The sequence below is a fragment of the Struthio camelus genome, chromosome 1 (assembly GCF_040807025.1).
Source record: "Struthio camelus isolate bStrCam1 chromosome 1, bStrCam1.hap1, whole genome shotgun sequence".
Taxonomy (NCBI): domain Eukaryota; kingdom Metazoa; phylum Chordata; class Aves; order Struthioniformes; family Struthionidae; genus Struthio; species Struthio camelus.
In genome coordinates this window covers 72,799,692-72,818,171 of record NC_090942.1, presented here as the reverse complement: position 1 = coordinate 72,818,171, position 18,480 = coordinate 72,799,692, and the positions used below count along the sequence as shown (strand labels likewise).

Below are 18,480 nucleotides of genomic sequence, written 5' to 3'. Positions count from 1 at the left end.
ACCCTCTGAGCCCCACCATCTAGCCATTTTTTCTACCGTTCTAGTTGTTCACCCATCCATATCATCATGTCTCAGCATGGATACAAGAATATTGGGGGAGACAGTAGGAAAACTTTGCTAGAGTTGAAGTAAATGACATCAGCTGCTCTCCCCTCGTTCACAAATCCAGTCATTTTATCATGAAAGGCAATCAGGCTGGTCAGGCATGATTTACCCTTGGTAAATCCATGCTTATTGTTCCCAATCACCTTTCATGTGCTCAGACTTTGCTGCCACGAGGTCATGCCCCAAAATTTTCCCAAGGACCAAAGTGAGGCCGAGTGTCCTATAGTTCCCTGGACTGCCTTTTTTGTCTTTTTTGAAGAGGAGTGCAATGTTTGCCTTTTTCCAGTCATCAAAGCCCTTCTAAAGATGACAGAAAGCTCTCTCAGCATCCTTGGATGCACCTCGTCTAGTCCCAAAAAATTGTTTAGCTAGTATTTGCCCAACACCGCTCAGGCTACTCCAGCTGGTTATCTCTTCTGTGTTTTCCTGAATCCATACCACAGCAAATACAGAGCTGGAAACAGCAAGTTTCCTGCAAAGTTTAGATTCTGATACCTCTGGAACATTTTATATGGCAACTGAACATCTCCTGTACATAAGAAATTGTGAATAAACTGTGACTATTTAAATTTGCTATTTTCTTTCTCTAAAACGTGTCGGACGTAACACACCTTTAGCTTGAAAGCACTCTGAACTTCACAGTATTAGCCTAGAAAAAAATAGGAGTTTCTCATACTGAGGAGTTCAGTAATTATGTATGTTTCAATCTAATAAAACTCCACCTAAGATCTACTAGTAAGAGATGCCATAGAACTGATGCAGACAAACATTAAAAATGTAAAACCTTTAAAAAGAAACCATGTTCCTCCTTCTCACCTCCCACAATGATTCAAGTCATGGATTTATAGAGATATAAGCTTCACTGGAAAATAAAATGCAGCTTGTGTCTCAAATAGACTGTTCAAACATGCAGATTTTGCAGAATGTGTCTACATTCAAAAAGTGCAGGAGATTTGATTTTGATCAAAGAGGTGGGAGAGTTACAGAGGACAAGAAGCATGCCCAACTGCAGTCCCTGTTCACTTCTAAAAGGATGGAAGCAAATTCAAGTCTCTCTCCTGATTGTTCACAGAGCTGACATTAAACTTGAGGGGCCCCAAACAGAGGCTAAGGCTTTATAGTTCAAGACTAACATCTTAATCACCCAGAAAGATATTACTTCTATTAAGGATCAACATGACTCACATGTTGACTCGAGATAAGAACATATGCGTGAGCACTTTACTGCAGAGGGCCTAAAACCCTATAAATTCAAACACTAGTTTATCTCACTGTAACTCATTTGAGAGCTCTCAGTAGGACATTCAGCACAAAGTAGACCGAACAAACATCAGTGAGCATTAAAAGGCATTTGCCCTCACTGTAAAAATAGGTTAGGTGTCATTTCCTGTCTTAAGCTTTAATAGTGAACGGTTCTCCCATCCTTTTCAAAGTTCATTCCTGTTTGTTTTTTCCACTTTATTGCCGGTAGAAACAAGGCATCTAATGCTGTGTGGGTATCATCTGTATGAGTGACCCTATTTCTTCTGTACATTCTGTGGAATCGGTCACAGTTTCCGCAATTTTTATATGTATGACTCTTATTTCTAGATTGTGGGAAATGTAACATAAAACAGAAGTTGAATTGCTTTTATAATTTGCTACATCCTCTTCACATCACCAAATGATGTAATTTTTTCCTAAGGAATTAAAAAAAAAACAAAACTACAAGTAGTGGTGGCCATCCAGTTTTCCTTTCCTTTTTTTTCTAATGTATTGGTTTCTTATTTGCTCCTAAGATGCAATTTCATGACTTTTTTGTGATTTGATGGAAACGGTATGAGTACTTTTTCTCAAGTTTGAGTGTAATTGGACAGATAGCTAAAAAAAATTTAAAATATCTGCAGAATGAAAAATAGTAACTGGATTTTTTTTAAATTTATAAACAAATCATCACTGTCTTGAAAAGTTCATTTTGTAATCAAGACATTTTCCAAATATTTTTGTAATAGTTAAGCCTAGGAGTCTAAATCCTTTCAGAACAGGATTATGCTCATTGTAATAATCATTTCCTTTATCAGACAATTCTTACACAATATTCATTAGTTTTAAAGAGCTTTGTATATTTGACTATCAGTCCATTCTGTTGATGTAGCATGGAAAAAAAGTATATACACAGACAATCAAGTACTAGCTTTTCTCTACAACTCAATCATAATTTGCAGTATGTGGTACAGTGCTTATTCTAGATGAGAGAAACAATTCCAGTTTCCCTCCTTCCTGGTACAGTCAACCATCAGCCATCTATCTCCTTTAAGAACAAGAAAATAAAAGCAACTGATATCAGTAAAAAATGCCCCAAAATACTGTCCAGTTCTGGCAAGTATGCTTAAGTCATAGTGATCGCAGCACAGCTATACTTAGATCAACTTTTAGAGCAGTATATCAAAATGCAGGAATGAATCTGTGACTATCCTAGAACTGATGAAAATTTGAGACAACGCACTGGAAAAAAGCAAAGGTATGTAGACAAAATGTTAATCCTTTTTTATATCCTCCCATTTGCAGGAAAAAAGCGCTATATAGCATTGTTAGGAAGTGAAACTGTGGAATAAGACTATTTTCACCTGGATGGCACTTACTCTCACTCAGGTTGTACCTAATAAACAGACTTGCACAGAGGAAGATCTTCCATGAGTCACTCAAATCTGAACACAGCCATGAAGAATGATTAATAAGGGAAAGGCATCAACAGCTTCACACAAGAATAGAAATGCCTTTGTGTTAAAGAAATAGCTATCCGAATTCACAGTAGCATCTTATTTCAGTTAAACAATTGTATTTACTGTAGAAATAAATGGAGTGAAGATTTGAACAGAGAGAAACAGAAATTTTGATAGTACATGACAATGATCCTGGATTTCTCCTTCAGATCCAGACTCATTAAGAAAACCAAACAAGCCTTCTACAAGTCTGACTGTGAATGAGAATTTGAATGAAATATTGCCATTGTTGAGTACGGCTCCACAGCTTCTGTGTACGAACAGCAAAACTAGAACTTGTCACTTCTACTTCAGTCTACAAGTACAACCAAAGGTGACTGCTACAGGACCTCATTCAGAACATTAAAAACTAGAAATGGTTTAAAAAGAACAGGTAAGCTTCTTATAGTCAGAATTCTTTTCAAAACAGACGGGGAAATTTATGTGAGAAGAAAATCAATGCACTCACAATATGCAATACCCTGTTGCAAAGCCGCTTGCCTGAACTGTGAGACTTTCTTACTATATTTTTTGCTATAGCTTCTTTTTTTTTTTTTATATCTTGTATAAATAAATAGGTGACAGAAAATAAAAAGTAGCTTCATCCCCCAAGACACTGCAGTCATGTGGGATGCAGGAGATAGATTTTTAAATCCTTGTTCCGTCTGATTCAGGACTTGGGTTTTTTAAATCTTAAGCAAATATTTCTCAATGGCAAGATTACTTGGTAAGTCTAGGATCATACTCTCTGTCCTACTTTTAAATGCTTTGAAAATATTTCGGGAAACTATCCATTTTTCTTCCGGTACAAAAAGCAGGCGGGGAAACCCTTCAAAACCTTGAATTGTTTCAACAGATAAGCTTATTTTCTGGTTAACTCCATTATATTCTTTAAAAACAAATTTCAAGTATTTTTCTCTTCTTCTGAGTTGATTAATAATTTCCTCTGTGTATAATGTTTAATTGGTTAACACAAATTACACAAGTTAAATTCTAGTACTGACCATAGTTAAAGATATGTTTTGTTATTTTGTTACAAATATAAGATCTACAAATTTTGAGATAACATTCCCCAAGGAACTAAAAATAAATAAGATGTAAACTTTACATTGCGTTTTTGAGTATAAACACCTTCTACAAGCATTTAGCCTTGCAACTCAGATTTTGATGAACTTCAATTACCTTAAATGTTTGCCCAGAAAAAGATTTTAATTTCAGTTTTCCGGCAAAAGTCTCTTATATGAGGTTCAAACAGAGCAGAATATTGTCTTAAATAGGAATATGTAATAATACAATAACGAAGATATATATCCTATAAAACCTCTTGACTCTTATCATTAACACCTTAATTACTCAAGAATGATTTTTAAGGCTCCCATATGGCAGTCCAAGCCATATAAAGACACTATTTTTATGCTTAAATATTTGCACTGCCGTGAAATGCAGAGGTCTTTATCATATCCTAGTCCCTAGACAGTTACACACTCAAAAAGCAATCCTTGTTTGCATAGCCCAAAGTCTGCATAGACCAGATATTAACGGAACAGATGTTTTATATTGTTAGTACCTTAGAGACTGAAAATCAACTTGACAGCTCATCTCACAGTAATGTAATGTTGTTTTGCACTTTCCAAAATCAAAGAATACTGTTTACCTGCGAATTAAACCACTCAGTTTTGCTCAAGAATCTAAGCATGCTTTGCATGCATCTACCTATATGCACGATAGCTAGCATATCATAAAAGGCCTAAGAGTTCATTCTTGCAACTCTAACCACAAGCTACTCTCACTAGGCTACGTGGTGTCTCAGTTTTGTTCTGGAGCAGAATCCTGTAACTGTCTGACCTCGTGTGTGTGTGGCCGTGCCTGGCTGTAAGGTAACGGGAGCTGCAACAGACCTAACCCCGTCATACTGCCCTTCCTCCCAGACGGTGTCGGCTAAGAGTTGTGGCAAGAGAAGGCAAATTCCTTCCTGATGCTATGGGCGACTGCACAGGTCTGGCAAATCTGTGAGAAACTGATGAAGTTTTGTTTTTCCACACCCAACATGACTTTTCTTGAGTATTAATAGTACTTTATCATGGATCAAATTTGTAATTTCTGTCAAGGAACACTTTTTCATGCACAGTCAGCATGATAAAATTTCAGTCCCTGAACAAAATAATTTGCCTCCAAGAGCGGTTCACTCTTTTCAAGGGGAGAATGACAATTATCAGCCTTGAAAAAAAATCTGTAATTTCCACTACACCATGCAAAGAGAACACAAAATACTCCAAGCAAGTGGGATCACGCAGGGTCACGCCTCCTCTCTGCCACAAATAAAGGCCTTTGAGTATCCCACTGACAAACGCACCAAGTTCATAGATGACGTACTCTTTTCCATATTTAGCTGAAAATCCTGTTTCTTTAGCTTTGTTAGTAGAAAGTTGTGGGTTTAGATCTGCAGTGGGCCAGTTCACATGCTGTGAAAGCAGTTAAGAGTAGCAGTTATAAAACTTATAGCACTCTTCCTAAAGATGTCGTGAGGAGTGGGCTTAGTTTTAATATATAAGTTTCTCTGGAAAATATTACTTTGTGAACCAAAAAGAGACTAATTCTGTAGGGATACGAACCTCAGCAAGATTTAGAAATCTTCTGCTGTACGCTGCAAACAGTTGGCACCTGCTTCAGCCAGTGTTTTCTAACTATGCTTTTTGGATGAAAGCATTACGGTCGTACACAGAGTAATCATGTACTCCCAATGCCACCCTATGCCCAGCAGCTAACCTGTATGAAAGAGCTAAAACGTCAAGTAAATGTTTTTCTGATGTTAATTTTCTCCACAAACAGTTCTGACTTCCACGTCTGGCATCAAGCCAAAAATAGTCCTCATCTACAGAACCGGGAATAGGAAATGGAAAGGGATCTCATCTGAGCAGTGATCTGCGGAACTGTGAAAACTTCTAGCTTGTACAGTCCAAAATCAATCCTCCAGGACTGGTTCCCTCTAAACAGCCCTGGCAACAGAAGTGAGAGGGGAGCACTCACAGGTATAGGAAGCAAGTATCCGAAGCCCTCTAAAGAGGCATTACGACAGCATCCACCCCACTGTGCAACCGCAGCCGCAGGCTTTTGTATAAAACGTCAAAGCCATGCAAGTAATTCAAAAAGAATTTGTGTTTACTTCACAACATTTCTTCTAACAGATGATACTTTTCTTTAAGAGAACTGTTATTCAAAGTGGTTCAATAAGCTGATCAACAAATGCGTCAATTCTACCTTGAACTGTTAAAAATGGCAGTTTAGATGGGGATCGGTCTGTTCTTTCTTAGATGAGTAACTTTTACAATGACATTTTGTGTGGGTGTTCACGTAAAATAAATTTGAGATCTGCCCTCCACGGGTGGAGAAATTTAAAAATATTTCTGTATACGTACTTGCAAAATGCAAATACAAAAATAATAACAGAAAAGTAAACAGAAAAGTTTATGAACAAGGGCAGAATTAATTAATTCTGAGTAGATATTCATGAATTCCTTCTATCATGAATTTTCTCAATTCTATTTAGTTCTGGGGAGTGATGGAGAAAGACAGCCTCTTTTAAAAAAGAAACGCCCATGTTGTTTAGTCTTCAGTTAAAACTTAATTATTCTAATGCTTTAAGGAATATGCCTGTGGAATATATATAACACTGCTGCAGTCCTCTTAAGAAGCCTTTTTTTTTTTGTATTATTAAAAGAAAGAAAAGTCCCAGACTAGGTATTCTTTAATATGGGCAGTGCTCTACTACTGTTACGTTTGCTGTCTAGGTGTGAGAAAGAGGTAATGTGGATAAGTCTCAGTAACGGAAGCAGGAGAGCTGCATTCTGTTGCTCTCTTTGCCAAGGATGAACCATGAGCTTGGACAATTTACATCCCAAAATACAATATCAAGTACTGGAGCACTTGGTTTTAGATAAACTGCCACATCCCTAATACAGATGTCTAAGCTTCCTGTACAAGGAAGCGTCTCACCCTCTGATTTCACTTGCACTTGCTTGGCTGCAATACTGTCCAAAATGAACCTCTGAGTCTTTCCTCACTTTTGGGGAGATCTCTAATGTAGCTAAATTACAGAATTTGGAGGGCTGTTCCCCCCCCCCCCCCGGGATCAGTTCCCTCATCAGATTCACAACACAACTGCACCAAGAGCTGTGCTGGCCCACCATACCACAGGGGTGGGAATGAGCAAAAGGACTATCATAAAGCCAATATTGCAACACATGAGGAAGGAGTAACCAAAACCAAGGTGGGGAAAAACACCAACCAGAAGAATGCATCTTGACCCTCTCCTTTTTACAACTTAAGCTTCTGCGTTATGGACCATTTATGGGGGATTAAAACTGCCTCAGTCAGCCTTTTTGAAGCACATTGATAATAATCTGCACATACTTCAGTAGAAGCTATATTCCCAAGCTGTGAGAAAGCCAGGTTCAAACCCTATCACTGCTTAAAAAGAAAATCACGCCCATTTATTTAAGTTACCTGGGAGAGTAGCAACCTTGATAACGGGTACACATGGATAAGCAGTCCTAGTCTTTCCTGTTGCAGTAGTTTTAATCTTTACGAAATAGTAAGGTATTAAGTTGTCTCAGTTACACTGCTATTGACCCTAATCTAGTGTTGGGAGCTTCCATTTATTTCAAAACCTAATGCCAGAATAACCATAGCGGGCCAGACTAGAGGTCTTTTTAACCAGTATCTTGTTTCGTGTCAGTGAGCAACAGCCAAAAACTACAAAAGAACATAGAGCAAGGTAGAGGCATTCTCAGAATACACTTCCAGCCATTAACAGCTTGTGAGTTAGGGACCCTGGAGCCAAGCTGCATCTCTATGTTTATACTTAAGCATATTTTCCTCCAAGCAGCTGCAGGAAACTACATTCATATTCCTTCTCTGCCTTATTTTTTGAACTCATGTAAATCTGCTGCTTCCGTAATATTCACCAGCAAGTACTTCCACATATTCAAGCAATTTATGTTATACAATGCATAAGAGCTTCAAGAGAAGAGAACAAGAATAAAAAGATCAGAATAGATAAACATATTCAATGTATATTAACAGGCTTAAAAAAAAAAACAGCAATAAAATAAACAGGAACAGAATAAGTATATAAGTGTAACCTGGGTGTTAGAGCAGTCTCCTGTTCACCACTGAAGTGACTAAGCCTATACACCCCAGTATTTTATGCACTTCCAGGGCCAAACCGCCATTAGAGAGCATTTGAGGAGTCTTGCAATGAATTCAGACGTATAGCACAAGTGAGGTGTATTTTTCTGTGGATTTAGCTCTTTGTGCCTCAGTTTCCACATGTCATATTTTCCTGCTTCAGGGGAGCACTGTAAGCCTTAGCTAAGTTACTATCAAGCACTTATCAAGCACTTAATAACTGAAAGCATTTCAGCAACCTTATTTAAATCAATTAAAATATTCACCCTCACAAAAAGCATGCCCACCCTCGAACTTGCAGGATGAGAGGTTTTGTCAGTGAAAAGAGCTTTGAAACCTCTGGATGGAGAACGCTAGAGACACGCAAAGCGTATTTTTCAGCACGTTACCTCAGAACCACTCAAAACAGGGAAAAAGAATCGTTTTACCTTCCCAACAAACACTTCAAATTCCCAGGACACAGGATGACGACCTACAACCGAATACAAAGCAAAAACAAAACAAAACAAACCCTAACTTACTTGGAGCTGGAGAATGTCGGGGGCGGGGGGGGGGAAGGAGGGGGGATATTTTTGTTGTTGCCTTTTTTTTTTGCACTTGGCTTTCCAAGCGTCTAACTATTTAATGCATAAAAAATTAACAGTTTCTAACTATTTAAGGGGGGGGGGGGAGCGCAGAGGGCTTTGCGGCCAGAAGAGGACGACCCCAGGCATTTGCCAGCAAGTTCCGTTTCGGGGCAAGTAGTTTTTGCAGGTAAAAGCAAGCCGGGAGCGGGGTCGCCCGCAGAAAGTTTGCGAGGGGCAGCGGCGGCGGGAGCCTCCCGAGGAGGAAAACAGCCACTGACCCTGACACTGACCCGTCCCCGTCGCGGAGCTGCGGCCCCGCCGGCCGCGGCGGAGAGGGCAGGGGGGGCCGGGGGTGGGCGGGCTGCGGGGCGTCGCCGCCACCGCTCCTCCCGGCGCGGAGCCTTATAAAAGCAAACGGGGGCGCAGCCGTCGGCGAGCACCATGGCCGAGGTGAAGCTGGCCGTGCTGGGTGGCGGCGGAGCCGGCAAGTCGGGTAAGGAGCCGGGAAGCATGGCTGAGCCCCGGCCAAACTTCACCTCATGGTCGGTGGGGGCGGGCAGGCGGCTGCCCGGCGTGCCGAACCGGTGTTAACCGCGGCGTTTGCTTCCCCCGCAGCGTTGACGGTGCGGTTCCTGACCAGGCGCTTCATCGGGGAGTACGCGTCCAGCGCCGGTGAGCGGGGCGCCGCGGGGCTGGGCTGGCCGGGGGGCGCCGCCGGAGGCTCCTTGTTCTCCCGTGGGGCTCTGCTGCGTGGGTTACTGCGGTAATGGAGGGTGAGGTGCTTTTTGAAATAAGTGTGCTCACTTCCAAAAAATTAAAAACCAAAAAAAAATCACTTCCTCAAAAGTTCTACCAAGATTAAGTTTCAGTTTACTTATCACTGAGGGTCCCTGAGTAAACATCAGCTGTGGAGCCTAGGAAAGGCAAGCCAAATATTGGTGGAGTGATCACTCAAGGCTTGGGTAGTGCATTAGGTAGGGGAAGTGCTTGTCACAAAGAGGCAGTGAAGGGACTTAAAGGTAACTGAGATGCATGCATGAGGCTTGGGTAGGTTATGGTAAGTTCACTCAAGATAAAGATGACAGTAAAGAAATAGATTAAAAGAAAACTTGTTCTATTGAGTATCTCCTTATCAGGCCTACAGCAGAGGTGAAAGATTCCTTATCAGGCACTAGTGGTTACTCAGACCATAATGTGAAGCCCCCTGCTCTTGCAGGAACACAAGAAGTGGAAAGTCTTGCCATGCTGAGGATTGAATTTCTCATTCATATTGGAATAAATACACTGATCCTTAAGACACTCCTAAGATCTTGGAAAGTGGCAAAACAGGACTTGAACTTTCATGTCTTGCACAGAAGCAATATAGGTACTATTTAACTGGTCTGTAGACAACTTTGGAAGTGTGCCATTCCAGTTGATGTGGCATCAGAAGCCCCAAAACTTAGTAAACACAGAAGATTAGTATAGAAGGAGAGGTAAATAGCAAAGTGAAGAGCAAAGGGAGGGATGCTTTTTTTTCTCCAAAAGCTTTTTTTAAACAAAAAAATCAGAGTAGCCTTCCATATTCCATGAATAGCAGCCCTAAACTAGGTTTCAGTTATGCATCCAACTGAACTTACTCTAAAAGTAGAGTTACATAAGTTGTTTACCAGTGTTGTTACCACGCAAACACAGACTGGAAAGACAGTTTGTGTCCCAGATGGTTTAAAATCTAAACTTTTAAATGGAAGTTGCATACTGCTTTCCATGCTCTGAATGCATCCTAAACCACCTACAACTAAGAACAGGTTTCATTGTTCTGAGACTCCCAATACTGCAAACTTCAGAGGAGACAAGTATAATCCAAAAAGAATCAAAGCCATTTTCATTTGTAAACCGATGTTTGTTGGAAGATAAATTTAGCCTTCCTCCTAGAAAGAAGGAGGGGGGAGAAAAGGAATATGGATGATAAACTACAGAACATACCAGAACACTTAGTGCAGTCAAAAGTATTAATTAAAAACTTGTTTAATTATGAAAACCACTGATGGCTGCAGGTTTGATACCATGGCATATTTGGGACTGATAATCATCTGATATGAACAAAGACAAGCATGAAGTATGCTTGAGATGAACATGGTGCTGAACAGAAGACACTTAGTCTTCCAGAGATAGTAACCCTTATCTATGCCACACATACATGTGAAAAGTTTGAATTATATTTTCAGTAGTGCCAATACTAATTCTTGTCCTTGTAGCTCAGTAACTCAGAGGAATTGTACTGCAGACAGCCTGCTGGCTACCAGGACCACGAATGCGAGTTGATTACACTTCCTTAGAACAAACTGTTGTTCCAAACAATAGTGGTGGTCTGTCTGCAGTAGAGTTCCCAGGGCTGCTAGTGCTGCTAGAGAGTCTTAAATCTGAGAGTTCACGTTACAGAATACCTTAAGATCCAATCTAAGGGACATGATTCTGTAAATTCCACTGGTCTAAGTCTACTTAGTATGAGAACTCCCAATAAAGTACTAAATCTGATGGTAAATAAGCATTAGTACAATTATACCAATGCATATTACCAAACAGTGACTGCTGGGAAGAGTTAGCACTTACTTATAGGCTAGCTCATTACTTCCATAATTGTGAACCTTGATAATAAGGCAAGTAGTGTCATCTGCATTTAGCTGATCATGACCATTTTGCATCCCCTTTGCATCCATTTTTGGAAGGAGAAAATCAGGGTCTAACGGCATTCTTCACAGCAGCACTTTGTGGGAACACAACAGTAAATGGAACTTGGCCAGCCATAGCATGAAGGGATCGGGCAGCTCAGGTGCTGAAAAATGAATGGGTTTGTTTCCAGCTTAAAAAATAAATAAAGGAAGTGCACCAAAGCAGAGGAACTAAATAGTTCCTCAGTATTAGATAGCAAATCTCACTTTCATTGTTCTTTCTTCACTATCACCTTCAGGCTCTCTAATGCTGGCTTTCTTTTAATGCAATACATCTTTTTAGAATGCATCTACACTAAACACTTATGCCTGGATGGGAGGCAGATACACTTGGAAATTTATGACCCTTGTTCAGAGGTAAGAATTTTAAGGGCCAAATAAAAGCGGTTCCTCATTCTACCTGTGCAGTGGTAGAAGGGGGTGGGGGGGTGGGGGAACCCAAGCTTGCTGTCTGTTCTTGGAATTTGTACTTGCTATTTTAATCAGGAATGACTGAAATTTCATAGTTGCTATGGCTCAGTATTCTTCCACTTTATGGAAGAAGTAATTTCTGTGTAAATGCTTTTGCATTTTTGGAATACTACTAACAGTAACTTCTCCTGCTCTCATGTTACACAGTTAAATATATAGTTATAGATATGTTATATCTATATATTTAAAACTATCTATATAAAAATTATGCAGTTCCATTGTATCATATCTCCCAAGTGACTGAAATTCAGTTTCTAAAGCAAGTAATGTGTTAAATAGTTGTAGAAATAGTCAAAGTAGATAGGCCTGGAAACAAGACTTACATTCACAGAACAGCTCAAAGGCAAACTTCTACATGCTGAGTTGAATGTTGACCACAGTAAAACACCTGGAAATAAAGTTTTAATTTCTTTTTTCCTTTTTTACCGTCCCAGAAATAGGGAGAGTGTGGTACTCTGTAATAACATGCAGACCTAGATAGGTCTGGCTAGTTAATCACATTACCTGTCCGGAAGGGATCCTTGTGAGCTAATCTTGCCTCTTACCAACTAGCACAATGAATGCCAAATCTGAACAACTGAAAGTCTTACTCAGAGTGAAAACTCAACCCAGTGAGCACAAAAAAACCAAACCCCAAAACAAAACTGTCCTCCTCTGGGACATGAAACAGCACCCTGCATTTGGGAACAAAAAGGAAATGACTTTAATTTCTCACAGTATCCATCTTGTGTGCTCCATTTTCCTGGGCAGCAGATCTAGATGAGCATCCTGGCTCCTGATTTCCCAGCATTTTGTCACAGAGCAATACAGACTCTGAAACAGCCATTATGCCATGTTACAGTATTCCATGGAGTCCTCCTTTGCCACACCATTTATCAGAAACTACTAATCTATGGACTTGCTCCCACTTACCTCAGACCTCTCTCCTTAAGCTTACCTATAGTTTTCACTTATTAAGTCCTTATTAAGTCATATTAAGTCCTGTGGCATGTGAATGACCTCTTAATAAATTGCTTAAAACATTGGCAACAGCAGCTAGCTAAGGCAAAGCAGACTCATGATGGGCAGTGAGATCGGCTGCTACACCCTGGGCACCCTCTTTCCTTTTGAGACAGGAGATCAGCTGCGGTGAAGGGCAGCTCCTGTTTCTGGCTCTCATCTTGTGCCAGTTCATCCTTAGGAATCAGGCCTGACTTTGGCTGTTTGCCACCTTTTGCTACTCTGCTGCTGACTCCTCCTTAGCTCCTGCAGCGGAAGAGGTAGTGAGTAGGAGGGGAGGTGGTGGTGTCAACTTTTGTGAGAGAGGACTGGTGATACCAGAAGGAGATGGATAGGGAATGGAGGTCCTGTATCTCATGAGAGCTGGGGAAGAAGAGTAGGTCTTGAGAGGAGGCCAAGCTGGGGAAGAAAAATTCTCCATTTTTCTCTCTACTTCCTGAAATCTTGCTGCTTGCTAAGGTTTCCTTCTGGTATCTGGATCTCCACTCTGCAAAGTCCCCTCTCCCCTGATCTGTCTGGGAAGCAGCCGTCACATGTCATCTTTCCTGCCCTCCTGCTGCAGTCGCAATAAAATTCAAAAACTTTTAATAAAGTCACTGAAGTCTTCAGACAGTTTGGGAAACTTATGTTTCATCTCTTCTTTCTCATGCATCTCCCTTTCCTGCTAGTACTCACTTCTGACTTCTCATGTTAAGTTACACCCTTCCTAGAACAGCTGTGTCTATGGTGCTGCCCTAATGCAGAGCTAATTTAGACAACCGGAGGGAGGAGTGGAACTGGATGGGGGCAGTTATATGTTATAAAGAGCAAAAGGTTGAGGTAAACTCACAAGGGAACAACTTAAACGGTTCTGAAATTGCTGCCCAGCAAAGCAAGCTGTTCAGGGAAATCTGAAATCAGGAACATTTTTATCCTCATGCCAGTGCAGAAGACAATCAATCAGCTAAAAAGTTGTAGTTTCTTGGGCAGCTGCCAATATTTTAGCTGTCCTAGGTCACATGGTCTTGCTAGCTGGTGCTAAACTACAAGGATAAACTAATTTGAAATTAGTTGAAATGCCATTTCCTTAGCTTAACAGGGCAGTTTGCAGCAGTTGCTTTCTAGAAACTGTAACAATGGTACTTTCTTAGGGTGGAGGAACCCAAAGACTGGTATAACCCTCATTATCACTGGAGTGACTTTTGTCACCTGTTGTATTAAAGTCAACTGCAGCCTGAAAGGAGATCTTCCATCCCTGCGGAAACTTATCCCAAGCATAAATTATTTTCAGACTTGAAAAGCACAGAGAAAGCTCAGAAGAAGTGAGTAGGAACAAAGAATTTAAAACAAATTCATTAAGCTCACTATGATCAGAATACTAGGGGTATGCAAAACCAAGCCATAATTATACATCCAACAAATACTGATGGCCAACTTTTCAGTCTCCTGTAACACTGCAGAATATTCAGCGTAACTCTGCTGAAAGCCATGGCTGTAGAGTTAATACAATTTTACCACTAAACAAAGTAGAGGTGTTTATAATGAATTTGTCAATGATGCAAAGTGCTATCTGTAGCGACAGTTATTCATTAGGCCTTGGGAGCAGGACGCACCTGAATTCAGTGCTGGCACCTAGACCTGCAGTGAAAGATGCAACGTTCTCCATTTGCAGTGACAAAGAGAATACTCTGAAGTGACAACAGTAACCTTCTTTTTGCATGTGAATTTGATCTTCTTTCAAGCGCAGCGGGGGAAGTTCTCCCTCACAGACGAGCTCCACTGGGCTGATGGGTTTATCATCGTTTATGACATCAGTGACAGAGCATCGTTTGCATTTGCCAAAGCACTGCTGTACAGGATCCGCGAGTCTCACGTAGGAGCCTGTAAAAAGTAAGTGGCATTGTTTTTGTTTCCCTCAAACAAATAAAACAACCATGAACATTTCTGTGAGCTGCAGGCGTCCTAGTAGCAATTAAAATCCAGTTGGGTCCTAGCAGCATAACCCAATACCAACAATAAGATACTTGAAGGCAAACTCTTGCAAATTCCAATCTGTTTTGCTGTGTCCAAAGCCAAATACACGAGGATTTTCATTCGTATTTCTTACAGCGCTACCATTTCAATAACTGCCACTATTCTGTCTGCTGTGATTCACATGGGTAAAAAAAAAAAAAAAAAAAAAAAAAAAAAGCTGGCACAGTCACCCTGTGCTTCTGCTTCTGAGTGGGGACTCAGTTACCAGTGAAGATGCACCAGTTGGAGTTTGAAGAAAGCTCTTCCCCCAATTAATGAATTTAACAGTATTCATTTCTCCTGAACTGCCTTTAGTGGTGGTGCCAGTGTTGTTTATACATGTGGTTCACTGTATGGTGAGAAATAAACTACTTCCAACAAGAGCAACCAAAACTGTAAGAGTCTGAATATATGTGGTGGTCTGTAATCTTGCATGAAGTTGCTGAGACTCTTTCAAAATAAATGACAACAAAATCCTTTTCTTATATCAGCAGTGAGGTAAATAATTTTTAATACTTCTCTCTCTGTTTTACTGCTGACCTTCCTTTCATAGCATTTCTTTAGAAGAAGGTATTGTAGCAAAATCCTTTGAATTAGGATTGCTGTTTTCTCTTCTGAATTGGGCCATTGACACTGATGTTAAATTTGTCTCTCTGACTCTATTCTCCCATCTACAAACGGAGATAACATTCAGCTTGCTTCTTTGTGAAATCCAGGAGCTGAAAATACTCAGCCTTGTATGAGAACTGTAATGGAAGAAAAATACATACAATTACTAGAGAGAGAAACTAAAATGAGAACTTCCTGATAGATGTCTTAAGAATTTTTTGGCTGGAAAACACTGAATTTTGACTCTGGCCAATGGAAAACTATAACATTACCTGGAAAGGTTATATGACTTCTCCCCCGCTGCCCATTCCTGTTATCCTGAAGTACAGCTTGCAGATACACAGTATATAGTACAGAATTCAGCACAGTAATACTAATATATATATATATGGTATTGAAATGGCATTTGAGAGAGCACTAGAAAATGTATTATATACAATTACTATTATCTTTTCTCTAATCAGAACCTTTGTAATTTCAGAATGGCAGAGTCAGCAGTGTTTCTGGTTGGTAACAAGCAAGATTTATGCCACATGAGGGAAGTCGGCTGGGATGAAGGACAAAAGTTGGCAATGGATAACAAGTGCCAATTCTGTGAACTGTCTGCAGCAGAACATTATCAGGAAGTTGTGGCAATGTTCATGAAAGTCCTGAGAAACGTTACCTCAAATCTCAAAGTGAAGGAAAAGAGACGACCAAGTGGATCAAAGTCAATGGCCAAGTTAATCAACAATATGTTTGGAAAGAGAAGGAAATCCGTGTAAAATGTGGTTATTCTTGAAGTAAGAAGAAGCTGAAATAATGGAGCACAGGCAGCACTTGGGATTCAGTCAATTTCTTCTAAAGATCTCTGTTTGGAGGGACAAGACAGTACAAACCAAAGATGGGAGACAGCGTGGTCAAGTGGACAGGGTCTAGACCTGGAAGACCCCCGCTCCTGTTTCCAGTTCTACTATAGACTTACTGCGTTAGGGCTATGTCGCTTAGTCTCTAAGCTGCGCTTCTCACCCTTTGTCTCATAAGCTGTTTGGAGAACGAGAGTTTCACCTTGCATTTATTCAAAATGAAAGCTATCTTGAACGGAGCTTCCAGGTGTGACTGTAACAATTATTTCCAATAAATTCACCCTTGTACTCAGCCTTGCTGACCAACAGTCCTGCTTCTGAACTCTGAGATGTGCTTGTTCTTTACTGCAAGAACACCTGCACTAAAGGAAAGCAAAATACTGCTACTGTATGCAACAGCATTTTTGTATTTAACTCGAGGAAGAAAGACTCGGAACATCACGTACTTGAGGGTGCTGACACCTGCTAAAATGAATTAAATGCTTAGACACAAAATATACAAAAGGTATTTAACAGCAAAGCTGCTTGCCCTTGCAGAGGTACCAGAAGCAGGAAAGCAGACAAACAAGCTAGCATTGCCTCCTGTTCCAGTGTTATTTTTGAGTGATGAAGGAACGTAGAGAGGGCTGAGGAGGGTAGGAACTGAAAAGTCACGGAGCACTGGACTGGTTTTGGCAAGGGCACTGCTTAGAGAAATCATTTAGAGCTAGGGCCAGTATAAGGTCAGTGTAACTTCTTGGGTCAGTGCAACTTCTTGGGCTGATTCCCTTCACAGAGCCATTTTCATCTGCTGTAACAACGTTTACTTACCTGTAACATGGATATATGCCTGTTCACTGTTAGATGTGAATGGACCCTTGTAAAGCACATGTACACGCCCTGGTACAGAGCACGAGTTACTGCCTGCAATTAAAGGTCAGCCTGCTGGTAAGACCTGTGCTCCTAACTCGCATGGAATGTTTTTCCGAAAGGACCTATGTTTTTAAAACCTAGTCATTGCTATGGTATTGAAATGCCATTTGAAAGAGCACTAAAGAGTATGTTAGCTACACTTCCCAAATGTGGATATTAAACATCAAACAGGCCTAAGTATGTTGTCAATTGACATTCAGAGCTCTTACTGTAGATTTAACTAATTAAGGGCTTAGCCCAGCATGTTTGAAAGTGCTGTGCTCATACAGAAATTATGAAAGCGGCGAGAAGTGATCTGAAAGTGCATCAGTGCCTTTCACCCATTCCAGGGGAGAGCTGAGATTCAGTCTTTGTAAGCTTCTAAGCTGAAGCCTACCTCTGCTCTCAAATTATACCTGCCTTGAAACTAATACAATTACTTTATCAGAGCAGAACACTGATTTTAAAATGTGCACCCTATAAAAAGCTATATAATTTTAATATTACTGTTGTAAAATAAAATAAAACATATTTTAATAAATGTTGACCAAAGATCAGTTTGTTCTTTAAGGAAAAGATACTTATTTCACTTGTTTTAAATATTATAAATATTGGAATATAGTTCTCGGTGCTGACAGGCACAGCTCTACTTTATTTCTATGCAGATGCTGCCCTGCCCTATCAAGAGTGATGTTTTTAAGACTATATTATCAGTAGCTATGAAACTGAACTTGAAGACTACTCATGTACACCCTTCAGCTTTCTCACACACGTGCAGTTCCAGAACTACTAACAGGCTGTTGATCTGTCAGGGTATCTATATCTTGCCAACTTTAGCATTGTCAGATTTGAAAACTCTTATCTGTATTCACTGCTATAATATTAAATAAACTGGATGTAAGATGGATATATTAACACTGCTTTTCTTTACTGTGGTATAAAGCTGTTAAAAAAAAATATATATATATATATATATATATATTTTAACTTCTGTAAAAGCAAAGAACCATGTAGACCTGTAATTCAAATCAGAAAAAGTAAATCTGGAAAGCAGATGCTTCTATAAAAGAGAGGTTCTAGCTGTTTTCCTTTACACACTGAAGAAGCCTTCATGTATCTTTATACAGTGAATAGCGGAGAACGCTTTTGCATTCTTTATCCTTGAAAAAATGGTAAGATAGCCACAAAGAAGCTAATTAGCTTTGATTTGCTGGTATTAATGGGAGTGTTGACTTCCAGATCAGTATAAGTTGCAGTAGGCCCCACAGTTTTGTTTCCCTGTTGTCCAGATGGGGTAAGTACTGGAAGACACAGTGGTCATCTTCTGGCCCACGTGCTAGGTTTCATTCTCCTGAAAATCAGC

The 18,480-nt window shown here is 40.1% G+C and overlaps 2 protein-coding genes across 2 annotated transcripts in view; one reads left to right on the top strand and one right to left on the bottom strand.

Moving 5' to 3' along the window:
- Positions 1-14,508, bottom strand: part of PIK3C2G (phosphatidylinositol-4-phosphate 3-kinase catalytic subunit type 2 gamma) — a 307,338-nt gene extending 292,830 nt beyond the window's left edge. The window contains exon 1 of the mRNA XM_068948368.1: positions 14,373-14,508. The gene's annotated coding sequence lies outside the window, so the exon portion shown is untranslated. The remainder of the gene's footprint in view (positions 1-14,372) is intronic.
- RERGL (RERG like) lies at positions 9,027-18,022 on the top strand. Its single transcript, XM_068948391.1, has 5 exons — positions 9,027-9,092; positions 9,215-9,271; positions 11,594-11,667; positions 14,507-14,649; positions 15,863-18,022. The coding sequence occupies exons 1-5, from the start codon at positions 9,041-9,043 to the stop codon at positions 16,143-16,145; spliced, it is 609 nt and encodes a 202-aa protein (XP_068804492.1). The 5' UTR covers positions 9,027-9,040; the 3' UTR covers positions 16,146-18,022.
- Positions 18,023-18,480: the final 458 nt, after the last annotated feature.